This window comes from Natrix helvetica (genome assembly GCF_964273705.1).
Source record: "Natrix helvetica genome assembly, chromosome: 5".
Classification (NCBI taxonomy): Eukaryota; Metazoa; Chordata; class Lepidosauria; order Squamata; family Natricidae; genus Natrix; species Natrix helvetica.
Genome location: NC_138551.1, coordinates 45,212,475 through 45,227,552, shown reverse-complemented (window position 1 = coordinate 45,227,552; position 15,078 = coordinate 45,212,475). Strand labels below are relative to the sequence as shown.

Here is a 15,078-nt window from a genome sequence, read left to right as displayed (position 1 = left end):
CTACAGCAATGCACGAGATCAGCTTCCCCAGTAGCTGGGATAGAGTCACTAGAGGTGCTGACCTGGATTTCCTGATCTGACGTACAAGGGATGTGATACTGTCCCTCTGCTCCTGTGTGAGGGACTCTCTGCAGGTTCTGGAGTCGATCACAGTGCCCAGGTGTTGAATTCTGGAGGTCGGCTCCAAGTGGCTCTTCTCCAGATTGACGGAGAACCCGTGTTGCTGTAGTGCGTGGATGGTGATGTTGAGATCTTGACACGCTCGCTCCCTGGACGACAAACAATCCTTACTGGATGGGCCCTGAGATGTGCAGCGACAGCAGCCAGAAGTTTGGTGAACGTCCTGGGGGCTGAAGATAGGCCGAAGGGGAGAGCCTTGTAATGCTGGTTTGCAAACTGGAACCTCAGAAACTTGTGATGCGCTGGATGAATGGGAACGTGCAGGTATGCCTCCTTCAGGTCGATTGATGTCAGGAAGTCGCCTTGCCTGATGCAACCCAAGATGGTCTGGAGACATTGCATCTTGAAGCGCTTGTACGCTATGTGGATGCTGAGTTTCTTGAGGTCCAGTATGGTTCTCACCCCTCCCGAGACTTTGGGAACTAGAAAGAGGATCGAGTAGAATCCTCTGCCCTCTTGACTCCGGGGCACCTGTTCTATGGCCGCTATGTCCAATAGATGCTGGATCTCTGCCTGCATCAATTGTCGCTTGTGGATCGATTTTGGAAGGGGGCAGCAGATGAAAGTCAGGGGAGGAAAGGAAAGAAAGTCCAAGGTAAGGCTGTGACGGAGAGTGTTCAGTACCCAAGTGTCCGTCGTTCTCCTCTCCCACTGGTGGCATATAGCTGTAGCCGACCCCCGATGTGAGATGACCGGTGATGGTCACTTGGGTCTGCGAAAGGAGCAGTTGGAGAACCCTCCTCAAAAGGACCTACGGTTACCCTGTTGTCTGTTTTTGTCCCTGAAGGACGCCTTAATGGTCCTCCATTTGGGGGTGGGATCTGGAAAATCCCCCAGTAGTGGAAGGGGAGTCATTGTTCCGAAAGGGCTGCCTACGAAAGAAGGGGTGACCCTTGCAGTCTGACTTTTTGGTGACCGCTGATAAGATCTTGCGTTTGTCCTTGGACTCAATTAAGACTGAGTCCAAGGCTGCACAAAAAGAGCTTACCACCCTTGAAAGGAGCCAAGGCCAACTTCCACTTTGCTTTCATGTCTGCCTGCCAGTGGCGGAGCCACAGCAGGCAGCGGGGTGGTCACATTAGATGCCGTAGCCCTAGAGGAAAATTTGGTGGCATCAAGGGAAGTGTCGGCCGAATATTCGACCGCCGCAATAATCTTGTTTACGTCTTGGCGCGATCTAGTATCTCCAGCAGGGAGGTTGGCTAGCAGCTTGAAAAGCAGGAGGGGAGACCCCGGTGGAATGAGGATGAGCTCCTGTGGTCTGCACCCTAGGCTTGGCCATGTTCTGGAGGGGCAAGGAGAGACCCAGCTGTTGAATATCATCTGCAATCCCCTGTGATATTGCCCGTGCGACCACCTCCTGCATCGCTTGGGATAACTCAGGAGTGTCTCCAGAATTAGGGCCAGGAGGAAGAGACTCCTCCCACATTAGAGAGCAGGCCTCATCCATGTCCACCTCTTCCAGGGAGGAAACAGGAGACCTGGGGGAAGCCCTGGAAGGATTGGGGGAAAACCCAAAGTCCCCTTCATCTGCCAGAGATGGGGAGCCCTCCCATGGAATATCCTGTGGGGATGTCTGCAGGAACCTGGGTTGGTGGAGGTTCCCTGACTTGTACAGTTTATGCCTGGGCACTAACTGCCTTGTGAAATTACTTCTCCAGGACCTTCTGTCTCCTTTCAGCCAATCTTTCTGCTGCCTTTTGAGACTTTCCTGGCTTTCCTGTTTCCCTTTGGAAGGGCACGCTGCACTGTCCCCTTTAGCAGCAGGGTTGGGCCTGCTGCACTTGTTAGAGGTAGGCTCAGCTTGATCCCTGGTTTCAGCCACACTCTTGTTGGCCATGGCTCACTTTCAGCCCTATCAGTCTGTGGCAAATAGTCTTGTATGTGATATGGCTCTGGAATTAGGCCCCCTTAATTCAGTCCAAGTCCTGAGGAGAATCGGGGCTCAGCAGGGATCAATAACAGCCAGCAATATTTTGGCGCCAAATTTGGAAGTCCCAAGGTGCTGAAGATCTGCGCTGAGGTAAAGCAGGGAATGGTCTGAGAAAGCCAAACTCCCTGCAGCCGCTTTCAATGGTCTTCCTGGGGAGGGGGGGACCTGCCTGGAGCCCCAGAGCGAGATCCCAAGTTAAGAAGCTCTCCCAGCGGTGATCTGCTGTGGAACCAGGCTGCGGCAAGGAAAAAAAAAATGGCTTGGAAATAAAGCGTGCCACTTTTTTCCCTTTCAAAATGGCCACCGCAAGCTTTGGAACGCACCGGGAAGCTGTCGGCAATTCGAAAGGCTCAGTAGAGCCTCTGGCTACAAAATGGTCTTCTGACAGCTTTTGGGGATCCCTATGCTACCTACCTGCCCTGGAGCTTGCCAGCAGCCGCTGACAACCCTCCCGGTGGTGCCTCAAATGCGGTGATCGCGGAAAGCCGCTCCAAGCCACCTGTTCCGTGCTTCAGCCAATAGGAGTTTTAAATGAGAAATAAAACAAGAAACCTAATCTATACACTAAACACAAAAATAAGAAAAAAGAGGCTAGACTAGGCTATTGGAGAGTCCAACTTGCTGTCCAAGAACTGGAGCTCCCCAACTGTGTCCTTTTAGGGTGACTGGGTTTTTTAAACTGAGCCTCTGAGGGGAGCAGGAGGCGTGGCTACACAAACTTTGAACTGTCCTTGGGCAGCAAGCTGAAGTTAACTCATGCTTGGACACTCCAAGCAGTGCCTAGGAGAATTAACTTATTTCACAGAGAAGTATAGAGAATTATGTAGCTCTTTACAGAAATCCAGAATATGTCATAATAAAGAAAACTATATTCTTACTATGATATACCAATTTAAATACCAGAGACAATTACATTTGCATTGAAATTACTTCAGTCATAAAATTCAGTGGACAACTGCAGTCTTAAACCCTAACATACTTTACAACTGATGAAGGTAAAATGAGGGAGAAACAGAAAGTATATGTAGCTATTAACATGATCCTATGAAATATATTCCTTTTTTATTCTGGAAAAATGTTTATACAATTTTAATTAGCATGATTTTGCACACATTAATATAATTCAATATAAAGACAATTCCTTACCTCCTTAGCATCATCAACACTTTCAAAATAAACAAAAGCAAATCCTCTAGAACGCCGAGACTGTTGGTCATATACAATAGAAACATCAGCAATTGGACCGTATTTGGAGAATACTTCTCTCAGATCTCTTTCTGTTGTATATAGGCTTAATCCAAATACTCCAAGACAACAATTTGGGTCTGGATTTGCCTGCATAAAAAAAAAAAAAAGAAAAGAAATTCTCATAAGAAGTGAGTGTTCTATAAAAGAAACAAAGTACTTTCCGATACAATTTAAAAATATCTATTTGATGTTAAATAATAAACTGCCATTCCTAGAGTAAAAAAAGCAAGCAGAGAGCAGAATACTCTCCAAATCACCAGAATGTTCTGTTGTACTCATTAACATAAAAACTAAGTTTAGAATACACTAACAAGTACTGATAATTATTGGGAGCTGTGATCTCTCATGCTTAACATGATTCACTTTTGTATTACTACAGCATGTTTCTTTTTGTTTGGACATGAGAAGCTTCCTTTTTTTCATAATACATTTGCTCATACATGAGATCTCTTCACCCAGTAGGGATTTAGATAAGTGTTTGTTAATCAACAGGGACACTTTTGGATACATAATACAGAAATAGCTTTGCACTGACTAAAACAATACTACACATCTCTTTAGATCAGAGAAGGGATTTTTAACTAAAGGTCCAAGGACACTTGTGATTAGATTTTAGAGGGTCCATGGATGGGAAAAAATACAATTTTATTTTCAATAACCTGTAGCTGAACTGAACCGTAGTTTCTTACTGATTTAATGTATTAAGACAACCATATATTACATATATTTTTTTTAAAAGAATTTTGATTAACTATATTTGAGTACAGGTAGTCCTTGTTTAGCAATCTTTGTAGGCACGCTGTTGACAAAAAAGTACAACCAATACTTACATTTATGACTGTTGCAGGTTTGTACAGGTAGGTTTGACTTATTACAATTAGCATGGGGAATTTATTGCTAAGTGTTATGTCATTAAGTGAGCTGTGCCTGATTATACAAATTTTTCATCACCATTGTTGCATAAATCACTATGGTCATTAAACAATTCATGCCTCTCCCACAGTCTTTGCTTGTTGGAAGCTCCCCGGAAAGGTAGTTAAATGCTGATTACTTGATGCCAGGAGGCTGCAACTGTCATAAATACATGTCAGGTGCCAAACGTCTAAATTGTGATCAGGAATGTGGAGATTCTGCAAGAGCAGTAAGTGCAAAGACTGGACAGCAAGTACTTTTTTTCAACATCAATATAGCTTTGAATAATTGGTAATTGAATGATCATGAATCTAGGACAACTTGTAAGGCAAAGGAAAGCTGAAGACCGTTAAGCACAGTCTTACAACTGTTTGCTTAATGACCATCCCAATTGTGATTGCTAAATGAGGACTATCTGTAAAAATCATTTTCCCTATAATACAATCTACAGCCATATATCTTATTTTATGCATTTTCTTAAAAGGACTCTATAAGTTACAACATATTCTCAAAGGGGTCCATTGCCCAAAGACTTAAGAATCTCTGAATTAGAGATTTTGTGCAATGGTTTTTTTTTTACTATACTTCTACTGAAATTCTTCGTTTGTTTATACAAGACATTTTTGTTAGAACATGAAGTTGGATAGAAGTGAATCTATGTTTTTTTCTGCAGTGAATAATTAAAATCATTACAATGAATAACTATCAACAGCTGCTTTCCATCTTAAAATGTAGTAAACTATATACATAATCTATATAAAAAAAATCATGACATGACTCATTAAGAGTTAAAAATGTCTTAGCAAACTTTAAAGCAAACTCAAAGATGTAAATTAAGACATAATACAAATCATTAGTATGCAATATCTATTTTAAATAAAATTTACTAAATACATTTATAATCAATACAACTTTAACAATATTAGCATTATTAACAATACAATTATAACTTTACAAAATTTCTGGGTAATTTGAAAACTTTAGAACCTCCAAAGACACACACAGCTGAATTATCTCTGGTCAACTGCTGCCATCCCAGCCTTACTCTGTTGCCAACATGACGCCGACGAGTAGACATAGGAGAATGGCTGTGACTATGTCGGCGACGATAGTCGCGGCTATAAGATCTGCTTCGTGATCGTCTGTGGGATCGAGAACGTGAACGTGACCTTGTATAATGTCTGCGAGAACTTCTCCTTGATCTGGATCTACAAAGCATGCAAATTAAAAATGTCATAGTGAACGACAAACACACATCTCAATAATGGACCTATAAAATTGCTACTATATTAGAACTAAAATGTACATCATCTATATGTATGCAATGCTCCTATCAAAGAATGAAGACTGTAAGCATTTCCTGGAATTGGTAAAACCAACATTTTCAACTGACTCAGGAATAATATTTTTTGGAATTAAAAGGCCAATAAGTTGAGTTCACAACATTTCTAGTTACATAATCCTGTGGCCTCTGGGGGGTGCTTCCAAAAAAGGATGGGAGCAAAAGGCATAATGACAATAAAAGCAGTTCAGGTCACACTGGCTAATCTGAAACAGATTTTACGTTGTACCTGAAGGTTAATACAGAAGAAATGAACCAATGCACAAAACATTTCAACTACAAAATCAACAATTCAAATGCAATGTTTGAGTTTCTAACTCAAAGTTAGTTACAGCAGAACACTCAAATTGCTTAAAGTTTTGTTCCACTGCAATGTGGGACAGTTGATTGATCTAGGCTCAGGATATTTTTCTCATTCTGTGCACACCCTTAGTTACATCAATACTGCAACAAAGGTCCTGTGTTGCCTTCAATTATACTTATTATGGGAAGGAAACCGGAAGCATGCACTTTCCTGAAGAGCTCAATAGGAAAAGGATATATCCGAAATGTATTTGAATTACAATATGTTTCTGGTGTAAGTGAATCCAAGTGAGGCATTGGGAATTTCAAAGCAAAAATATACGAAGACAGATTTTTTATTCCTCTCCTCATTGACATATTGTTCTACTGTTGGTATGTTAACTTCATGGACAACTCTGGAATCCACTTCTCTGACGGTGGAATGTTCATATATGTACATATATAAATACATGTACACATATACTGTATGTTTTTTACATATTGCCAGACATTATTTAAATCTAGAGGTACTAGAATATTAAACTTTAACCTTTGTGTACAGGTACTCCTCAGGTTGATTGCAATTAAAGCAGGACTGCCATCATTAAGTAATGCAGTTGTGTGATGACTGCACTACTTAGCAAAGCAATCGAGATTGTTGTTGTAACTCAAGATGTGCGAGTCGCTGAGCTGAAAATGGAGGAAGTAAGGCAAGGAGCACAGGGTGCCACTGTGGGATGGAGAGGTCTTGGAGGTTTTCCATTCCTAATAGTTAAGTTTATTGATGATTCTTTCATGTTTAGTAGGCTGTGTGGATTGGAGGGCAGGGGTCCCCAACCCTTGGGCTGTGGCCTGTTAGGAACACGTCACGCAAGCGGTGGGCAAGGAAAGCTTCATCTGCACATGCATGGGATCAAGGTTGTACATGACCACCACCCCACCCCCCGGTCTGTGGAAGACAACTCTTCCAAAATTGGTTCCTGGTGCTAGAAAGGCTGGGAACCAGGGTTGTGTCATGCACACAAGTACAAGGAAGCTGTGTGCAGGTAAAGGTGCATCTGAGTAAATGGGGGCAGGAGGGAGACTTACCTGAGCAATGTGATCTTCCTTGCTAGATTCCCCACTGACTTTGCTTGTGGAAGCCAGCAGGGAAGGTCAGAAATGGTGATCAGGTGACCATGAATTGCTGTAACCAGTTGTAAGTACGAGCTGGTTACCAATACCTGAATTTTGTTCATGTGACCATAGGGACATGGCAACAATCGGAACTTCAAGGACCAGTTGTAAGTTCTTTCATTCAGTATCTTCAAATGGTTGCTGAATGAATGGCCGTAATTTGAGAACTACCTGTAATGAACTCTAGGGTCCAGTTATCTTAGGATCCAGCTATATTATTTATTTGCCTAGCAAGACTTAGTCACCCACTGTTTCAATTAAGATAACCCATATTATCCTTATGTACAATACAGCAATTAAATTTACTAGGAACACCTATAGTAATTAAACAAGATATAAATGACAATTGGGAATTAATGACCAGAGGACCATCTGAAAATTTTAGAACTAAATTCCAAGATCACTAGAATTAAGAAGAAAGCTTGCAAACATAAATCCCATAAGGAAATAATTGCAAATCACTCATGTTAACACTGCCAAGAAAACTACATGAATACAGTCACTAAGCTCAGTGCAAGAGTATTTACTTGTATTTAGATAGGTAAATTTATTTGAGATAAATTTAACAAAAATATGCATCACATAAGCTTACCGAGATTCAGATCTCGATCTCGATTTTGATCTAGATCGCCTTGAACCCTCCTTGGATCTAGATCTAGCAGGGGAATGCCTTGGAGACTTGCCAGAACCATGAGCACTTCCACTTCTGGAAGCCGAACGGGACTCCTGTGTATAGAAAATGCATAATTTAGTTTAAGTTCAGTGTCTTTAGTATTTTAGTCTAAAGAAGTTCTGGTGAAAAATAAAGTTCTTTGTCTCCATTATGTGTCCGGGCAGTTGCCACTAGAACTGCCTAGATTTAGGATTTTTTTTTTTTTGCCTGTTAAGCACTTCTTAAAAAAAAAAAACCCTGTGTGTTTTTTCGTCTATTAAACAAATAATGCATGCATGCATGTTTATCAAAATATACAGGGACACATAAACAGACTAGTAATTACTTAGCGTAGTGCTTTCAGATTCCAGATTACTTCTTATCTTAACTTCATTTTTATTTCTTTTCTTCATTCTTCCGTTTCAAATTCTGACTTCTTTCATCTTCCCCACTTCACACAAATTGCTCAATATTCTATAAGTGGGACTTCTGGTCTGATAATTAGCATGCATTCACTTTCTTTTTTTTCAAATTTCAGCTTCACTTATTCCTGAGCTTCAAATAATTCTCATTTATAAAACTTGTCAAATGGCGACTTCCGCATTTTCCTTCTTCAACATTAACCTTAATAAAAAAAGAACAGGATGAAGAATATTTAAAACTCCAGGATAGATATCTAGTGTCAAAACTGAAACTAGAAAAAATGCTTTGTGTTTGCACGGCTTTTAATTAGTATGCAGTTTTGTTCTAATACTGTGATGCCAGGTTTATGATTGTATTTTTTTTTTTTAGAAAAATGTCAATTCAATTGAAAAAGATTGACCAGCTACAAATTTCTTTATTAGGCCTACTTTAGAGGTCCAAATAGTTGAGGATTTAACATACTGATGATTTTTTCATATTTAACATTTAGAAATTGTAATTTTTTCAAAATCATGTATTTACATTCCACTCAACTGAGCTATTTTTAATAGAGACAGAATATATGGATAAACTGAAGAACCTTATTTCTCAATAGCATATGCTTTAATTTCTTCAGCAATTATGGAGAATTCTATCATATGTAAGAGAATGGTCTTAAAAATAAAAAACAGGAAGCCCCTGGCAGCACCTTTTTGACTAAAAGAAAATCATTGAAAAGCATATGCTTGTGTGAGCTTTTGTGAAATGCAGCTAATGAAATGGACTGAGGCGCGTAAAAGCTTATAAAAGCCTTTTTATAAAATTTCTTAAGTCAGAAAAGTGCTGCCAGACTTCTGATATGTCACAATGATCATTTTATGCTAAAATTTTAATTAGTCATGACAACAGAAAATACATTTGTTTTAAACAATGTATTTTCCAAGCTTGTAAATTCATATTTTAAAATTTGGTAGCTTTTATGTTAAATAATTAATATCAATTATTTTAGAACTACTTCATTTTAATTCTCCTTTTTGCAAATAACATCTAGTTCCTACAATATTTGCACGGACAATACAAAAATACTGTAATGCAACTGTTACTGTACCATATACAAAATACAAATGTAACATCACAGGAAGCCTTAGGAGAATTAAATAAGGACATTATGTGCGCTCTCATGCAACATTTCAGTTTTATCACTCATCACTGATAATGGCTAAAACTATACCTTGTTACTGCTAAAGGTAAGTTCCTAGATACAGTCTCACCTGAACTTCTTGGTACATCTCTTTCCTCAACACCCCACACCCCACGAAAACAGAAAGAATTCCCAACTCATAAATTTTTGATACATAATGCTTATTTGAAAAATGTGACCTGGCAAAGTATTCACATTAAAGTGGGAGCGAATATTTTGTTAAAAATAGGATTTACTTATTTACAATATTTGTGTAAGTTTTTCATTTAAAAAATAATTCTGGAAATGACCTATAAATCTAAAAGGGTTTATCTTTTAAAAATGTACAATATATAGTTTAAATCAAATTTGATTTCATATATTTTCTAAAAATGATGCAAGATTTTGTAGCACAATATGTTTACAATTACAGCAAGTATTATTTATACATTTTGATAACAGCGCCATATTTTTTTCATAATTTTGAAAGGTTATCAAAATAACAAATGACTGCAAATAGTCCTGTATAATGTCTATTATATCCAGCAGTCATGACAGATTAAGAATGCAGTTATGGGAATGGCACACAAAAATAGCTCAACTAAACTGGGAAGTTACTGAGCAAAATAGGAATTTATTTCCATGGAATAAAAATGGAAACTCTGGTTAATATACATGTTAGAGAATGAATGAACCAGTGTTTATTTAGACAGAGTATGCTACTTACTTTTCACACAGCAACTAGTAGCCTGAACGTCTCTCCAAATATGGAGTATTTAATGTTTTTTACTAGTGTCATATAAGCTGCATGAACTGAAATCATGGACATAGTTTATAGAGGTCACTTAAGGACCGTTCAAAGTTATGACAGATGCCCCCAAACTACATATGAACCCGTTTCAAAGTTATGGCGATGCAGCGACCCTTCAGTCATTCACCCTTATGACCTCACCATAAAGACATTGAAGCACCCCTTTCCCCCCCCTCCTGCCCTAATGTAACCCTGCAGCCCGAGGGCCTGTTGCCCATACCTCTTGGAAGCAACTGCCACTTTCCACATGCTAGCAATCCCTTGTGGTCTTCCCAGAGCCTAGCAAAAGCCATGAGGGGTGGGTTTGCCGTCTCTTAACAGGTAGCTGATCAGGCTAGAAAGCTATGAAAGGGTGGAAAACCGTTCTTTGTTTTGCTTCAGAAAAGCAAGAGCATCTCGGTAGGAGGAAATGCAGTAGCAGAACCAAGAAAAAAAGGCAAGCCCAGCATTTTCCTTCAAGTTTTTCACTGGCAAGACAGTCAGCTATGAAGCATGCATGTGTGGGAGCCAGCAGGAGGCATCGGGGAAGAACAAGCTCCTTTTCCTTCCCTCCTAGAAGCAAACACCATTTTGAAGGGCCCACAATTCATTATGACTACTCTGAAAATGGCTCTTGCTTCCAGACTGCAGCCATGCCGTCTAGGGACAAGAGGAGGCAGCTTGTTCTCATTCCCAATGCAACAGAGCTTCCTGGAGGAGGTCTATGTTAAAAGGTGAGCAACCAGCAGAGAGGATCCTGCATGTGGGACCCAAGGAATGGGAAGCAAAGCAAAGATTATCTCGGGGGGCAGGCCTTGAGGACTCCGAGGCAGGTGGGTCTGTGCCTGGACTAAGCCCCCCAGGATTAACTTTATCCCCGAGGCATGCTCCATTTAACAATCTACATGTTCATTTAATGATTGCATTGGGCGATCAGGAATGGCTGGTTGTTACTTGACGCAGTTCATTTAATGTTTGTCCCAAAAGTACAACTGTAATGAACAGGCTCCATTACTGTCATAACTGGAGCACTACCTGTATTTAGCTGGAGGCCTCTATAAAGTTCAAAGTGTTATAATTAAGCATGTTTTAGGGAAAAATGAATTAGATGCTAGGTTCAGATTGACACCGAAGATTATCTATCAAATATATCATGGGAAATGTAATATAAACCCTAAACTGGTGTCAGTTTCAACAAAAGACAGAATGATTTGTAACCTGTAGACAAACAGGCCATTTTCAGCTCTGGCTAGTGCACCCAGTTGTCACAATTCTCAAACAGAAGGCCCTGAATAGAAACATTTGTGTGGTACAGGTAGTCCTTGACTTACATCCACAGTTGAGCCCAAAATTTCTGTTGTTAAGTGAGAAATTTGTTAAGTGAGTTTTACTCCATATTACAACTTTCCTTGTTACAGTTGTTAAGTGAATCACTATAGTTAAGTTAGTAATGTGGTTGTTAAGTAAATCTGGCTTCCCCATTGGCTTTGCCTGTCAGAAGATCGCAAAAGGTGACCCCAGCAATTGCCATAAATCTGAGCCAGTTGTTAAACATCTGAATTTTCATCACAAGATCATAGGGATGCTGCAACAGTCATAAATGTGAAAAACGGTCATAAGTAACTTTTTCAGTGCCGTTATAACTTTGAAGGATCACTAAATGAAAAGTTGTAAGTTGAGGACTATGTGTATTGATACTCATTGACTGGATTATTATTTGTTGTATATGGGGTTGCCCTGAAAGACTAAGAGACTTCAGATGATGCAGAATGCAACTGCCTATGAGGTAATGGCTCAGACACTTTACTGTGGCTTTACCTCAATATCAGGGGATTTTGCATTGGCAATTAAGTTAGTTAATTGCTATTTATCTCCCATGAAGCCCTAAAAGTCTTATGGCCTAGATATTTTCAAGATAGTCTATTCTCACCCCATCTATACAAACAGAAAACACCTGCTGAAGGTTTACATACACCATGATACCCAGTAAGACGTGGCACAGAAATCAGCACTTTTGAGTGTTCCTTCTATTAGAACAGAACAATTACTAGATATGAAGATGGCCCCCTCACAATCTTCCAGAAGTTTGTTAAAGTTTGGCTATTCTGGAAGCACTTTAGTAAAATGTTGGCCAAATAAGATGGAATGCCATGAATTCTACTGCAGTTTGAGGTTATTGTAATTAACTGGTTTATTTTCATTTTGTTAACTTTTTATTATGTAGATTGATTTTATACCATTTCTAAAGATGTAAACATTTAATAAAGCAATAAAAATAAGTTGTAATTGTATTTAATTTTTTAAGGTTTCAGCACATGAAATATAGTTCAATACATGGCAACAACCCAATTCCTTCCAAATATTCTGGACTACAATTTCCACAACATCCAACTTCGGTCATGTTGGGACATCATGGGAATTGTAGACAAAATATCTGCAAGGCAGCAGGTTGCTTACGTAAGTACAAATAAAATGTCACGTTCACATGCATTTTCTATATGGATGGAAGAATGGTATTATATACAAATATACAAGTAAACAGGAAACCTTGCTTTTAAAAACACTACTTTGTCCTTAAAAGCTGTTTTTAAAGCATAATTTGGAATCTTAAACAAAAATGCTGGTTGATTTTCTAAGTTTTTAAAAGTGAAAGTTTGTCTTCTAGCATTGTTATATGGATGACTGTGAGCAGTACCTTTCACTTTTAAAAACTCAACTTAAAATCAACAAGCATTTTTATTTAAGATTCCAAATAAAGCATAACATAAAAACAGCTTTAAGGACAAAGTAGCATTTTTAAAAACAAGGTTTCTTGTGAAGACACCCCCCCCTCCGGTCACTTTTTAGGTATCTTTTATTATTTTGGCCCCTTGTTCCCAGACAAGACATTGCAGATATTTTGTGGAAAAGCAAGATTTACATAGCAGTTTTGCAACAGCATTCATGATGTGCTTTTGAAAGTCTGAAAATGTTCACTGATCAAAAAGATTACCTGTTTATGCTACATGAGAGCCAACAATTGCATTCCACATAAAAATAATCTGCTTTTAAAACGCATTCCCTCTTTGGTTTTGGCAGCAAAAGCTTTCTAGAAACCAGTAAAGCGTGTTCCTCTAGAATCTTAATGGTTTTCATGTTTCATGTAGATTCATTTTCTTCCACCAAAGTGATTCCCAAGTCAGACCAATATCATTGAGTAAAATATGAAAGATAAAACTCTGTATAATTTATTTTCAAAAATATGCCATTTATTCATCCAGCTCTTTTATGGAAATCCACATGCAGAGTAGGCTAAGTACAACTGGTGCTCAATTTTTTAAAAATGAAAAATACCCTGAGTTGGCTACAGTAAGAAGTCCAATAATCCATGGTATAAACATTGCTGCCAAGTACAGCATTTCCTCCTTTTTTTTCTTTGCCTGAATCTCAAAATGTTCTACCCCCCCCCCCCTTTAACAATTTAGGGAATAGAATGGTCCACGAGATGCCTTCATTTTTTAATCAATCAACCTAATCTTTAAATTAATCCCAGCAACAAGCAAGAATCAAGTGTAAAAACAATGTCACCAAGAAAAAAAATCTTAAAAACAAGATGAATTTTTAATAGTAAGGAGTTTCAGCAAATATAAGTCCAAATTTTGATTTATGGACAATACAGGACACATTTCTATAGTTTTTAAGAGACACGTTTATTCAGAATTAAAATTGTTGGAGCCACAACTAAAAATGTTGACTTCTATTACAGTACAATTTGCACTTTCCTTACTTCATTAAATCTGGGAAGAGACCAGAAATTTTGTAATATCTATAGTGTGATTGCTTCCTACATTAGGGGAATGCCTGAACAGAGTAGCCTGTACGACTTTGTTTTGAAATTCAGAGATTATAAGCACTTCAACATTTCTTTTAGTCCACAGTCTCAGTGAGTGTTAACTAAACATTCAAAAATATTTTGAGGAAAAGTTTTCTTGTATTAAATTTTCAGTGCTGAGTTTACAAACTTTTAAATTGATTTCATAAAAAGAACATGTGAACCCCTCATCCTTGTCTTCACAGATCTGGCACATCCCTTTCAGTTTAACTACCACAGAGTTCAAGCCTTCATAATTTTATCCCCATCTATCAATTTTCTATGCCTTCATTTCCACATATCTCTACCTTGCAGTAATTGCATTCACAGCTAGCAGCATGTTTAGCAATTTTCAGGAGGTAAAACCCTCCCACTATGCATTTCTTTGTCTTGCTTCCATTTACGTAAGTGTTTACCATGCACTGTTGCTCTCAACACAACTATGCAACCAAGTTTAAAAAAATTCCACAGAATTTAGTGCAGAATTATCTTTGGAGGCTACTCTGATAATATAAAATATATTTCAATTATTCAGCCTAAAAAAAGACATAACCTGTGAGCCAAAATTCAATTACTTGCAAACCTAAGAAATTAACTTAATGAAGAATTGAATATATATTTCTTAAGGACAGCAACTTCTCTTCATTTGCCTTTTGAAAAGCACCTTTGGGACAATCATGACCTGGATGATGGAGAATCTCCATAGACACTACTAATTAATGTAACATCACCTAGCTCATTCTACTGTACAATATATTATGGGCTTAGATGATTAGTTAGGCCTAATTGGAAGATCAATAAGCAGTACTAGTGTGATGCTGGGGGAAAAAATCTCAAGGACAAAAGGATGGAAAGATTTTTGCACTGTGGCTGAGAAAGCTATATAGATATGTCCACTTAACTCAAATTTGGTTTGAGGATGCCTTTGTCTACTTTCAACATGTTAGCTTCCCAGGAAATGAGTATTTTTTTTAAAAAACAGAATTTTTTAAAAGCTTGGTCTACAGAGGTGACATCAATGCAAATTTAAAACTGTAGTGCTAAAAGAAAACCATGCCTATTAGGAAAATTTACTGTAGCCAATTTTACACATTAAAAGTGGTACTCATTTATAGCTATGCATTTATCATA

The 15,078-nt window shown here is 38.5% G+C and overlaps 1 protein-coding gene across 2 annotated transcripts in view; it reads right to left on the bottom strand.

The window, feature by feature from the left end:
- Window positions 1–15,078, bottom strand: part of TRA2B (transformer 2 beta homolog) — a 29,978-nt gene that overhangs the window by 13,379 nt on the left and 1,521 nt on the right. Inside the window, exons 2-4 of one of the 2 annotated variants that reach the window (XM_081953498.1) lie at window positions 7,666–7,799; window positions 5,319–5,481; window positions 3,260–3,448 (exon numbers count right to left, since the gene is read on the bottom strand). In XM_081953498.1, the coding sequence (XP_081809624.1) occupies window positions 3,260–3,448; window positions 5,319–5,481; window positions 7,666–7,799 (486 nt within the window). Of the gene's footprint in view, window positions 1–3,259; window positions 3,449–5,276; window positions 5,482–7,665; window positions 7,800–15,078 lie in introns of both variants that reach the window. The other variant, XM_081953497.1, reaches the window with a different exon arrangement.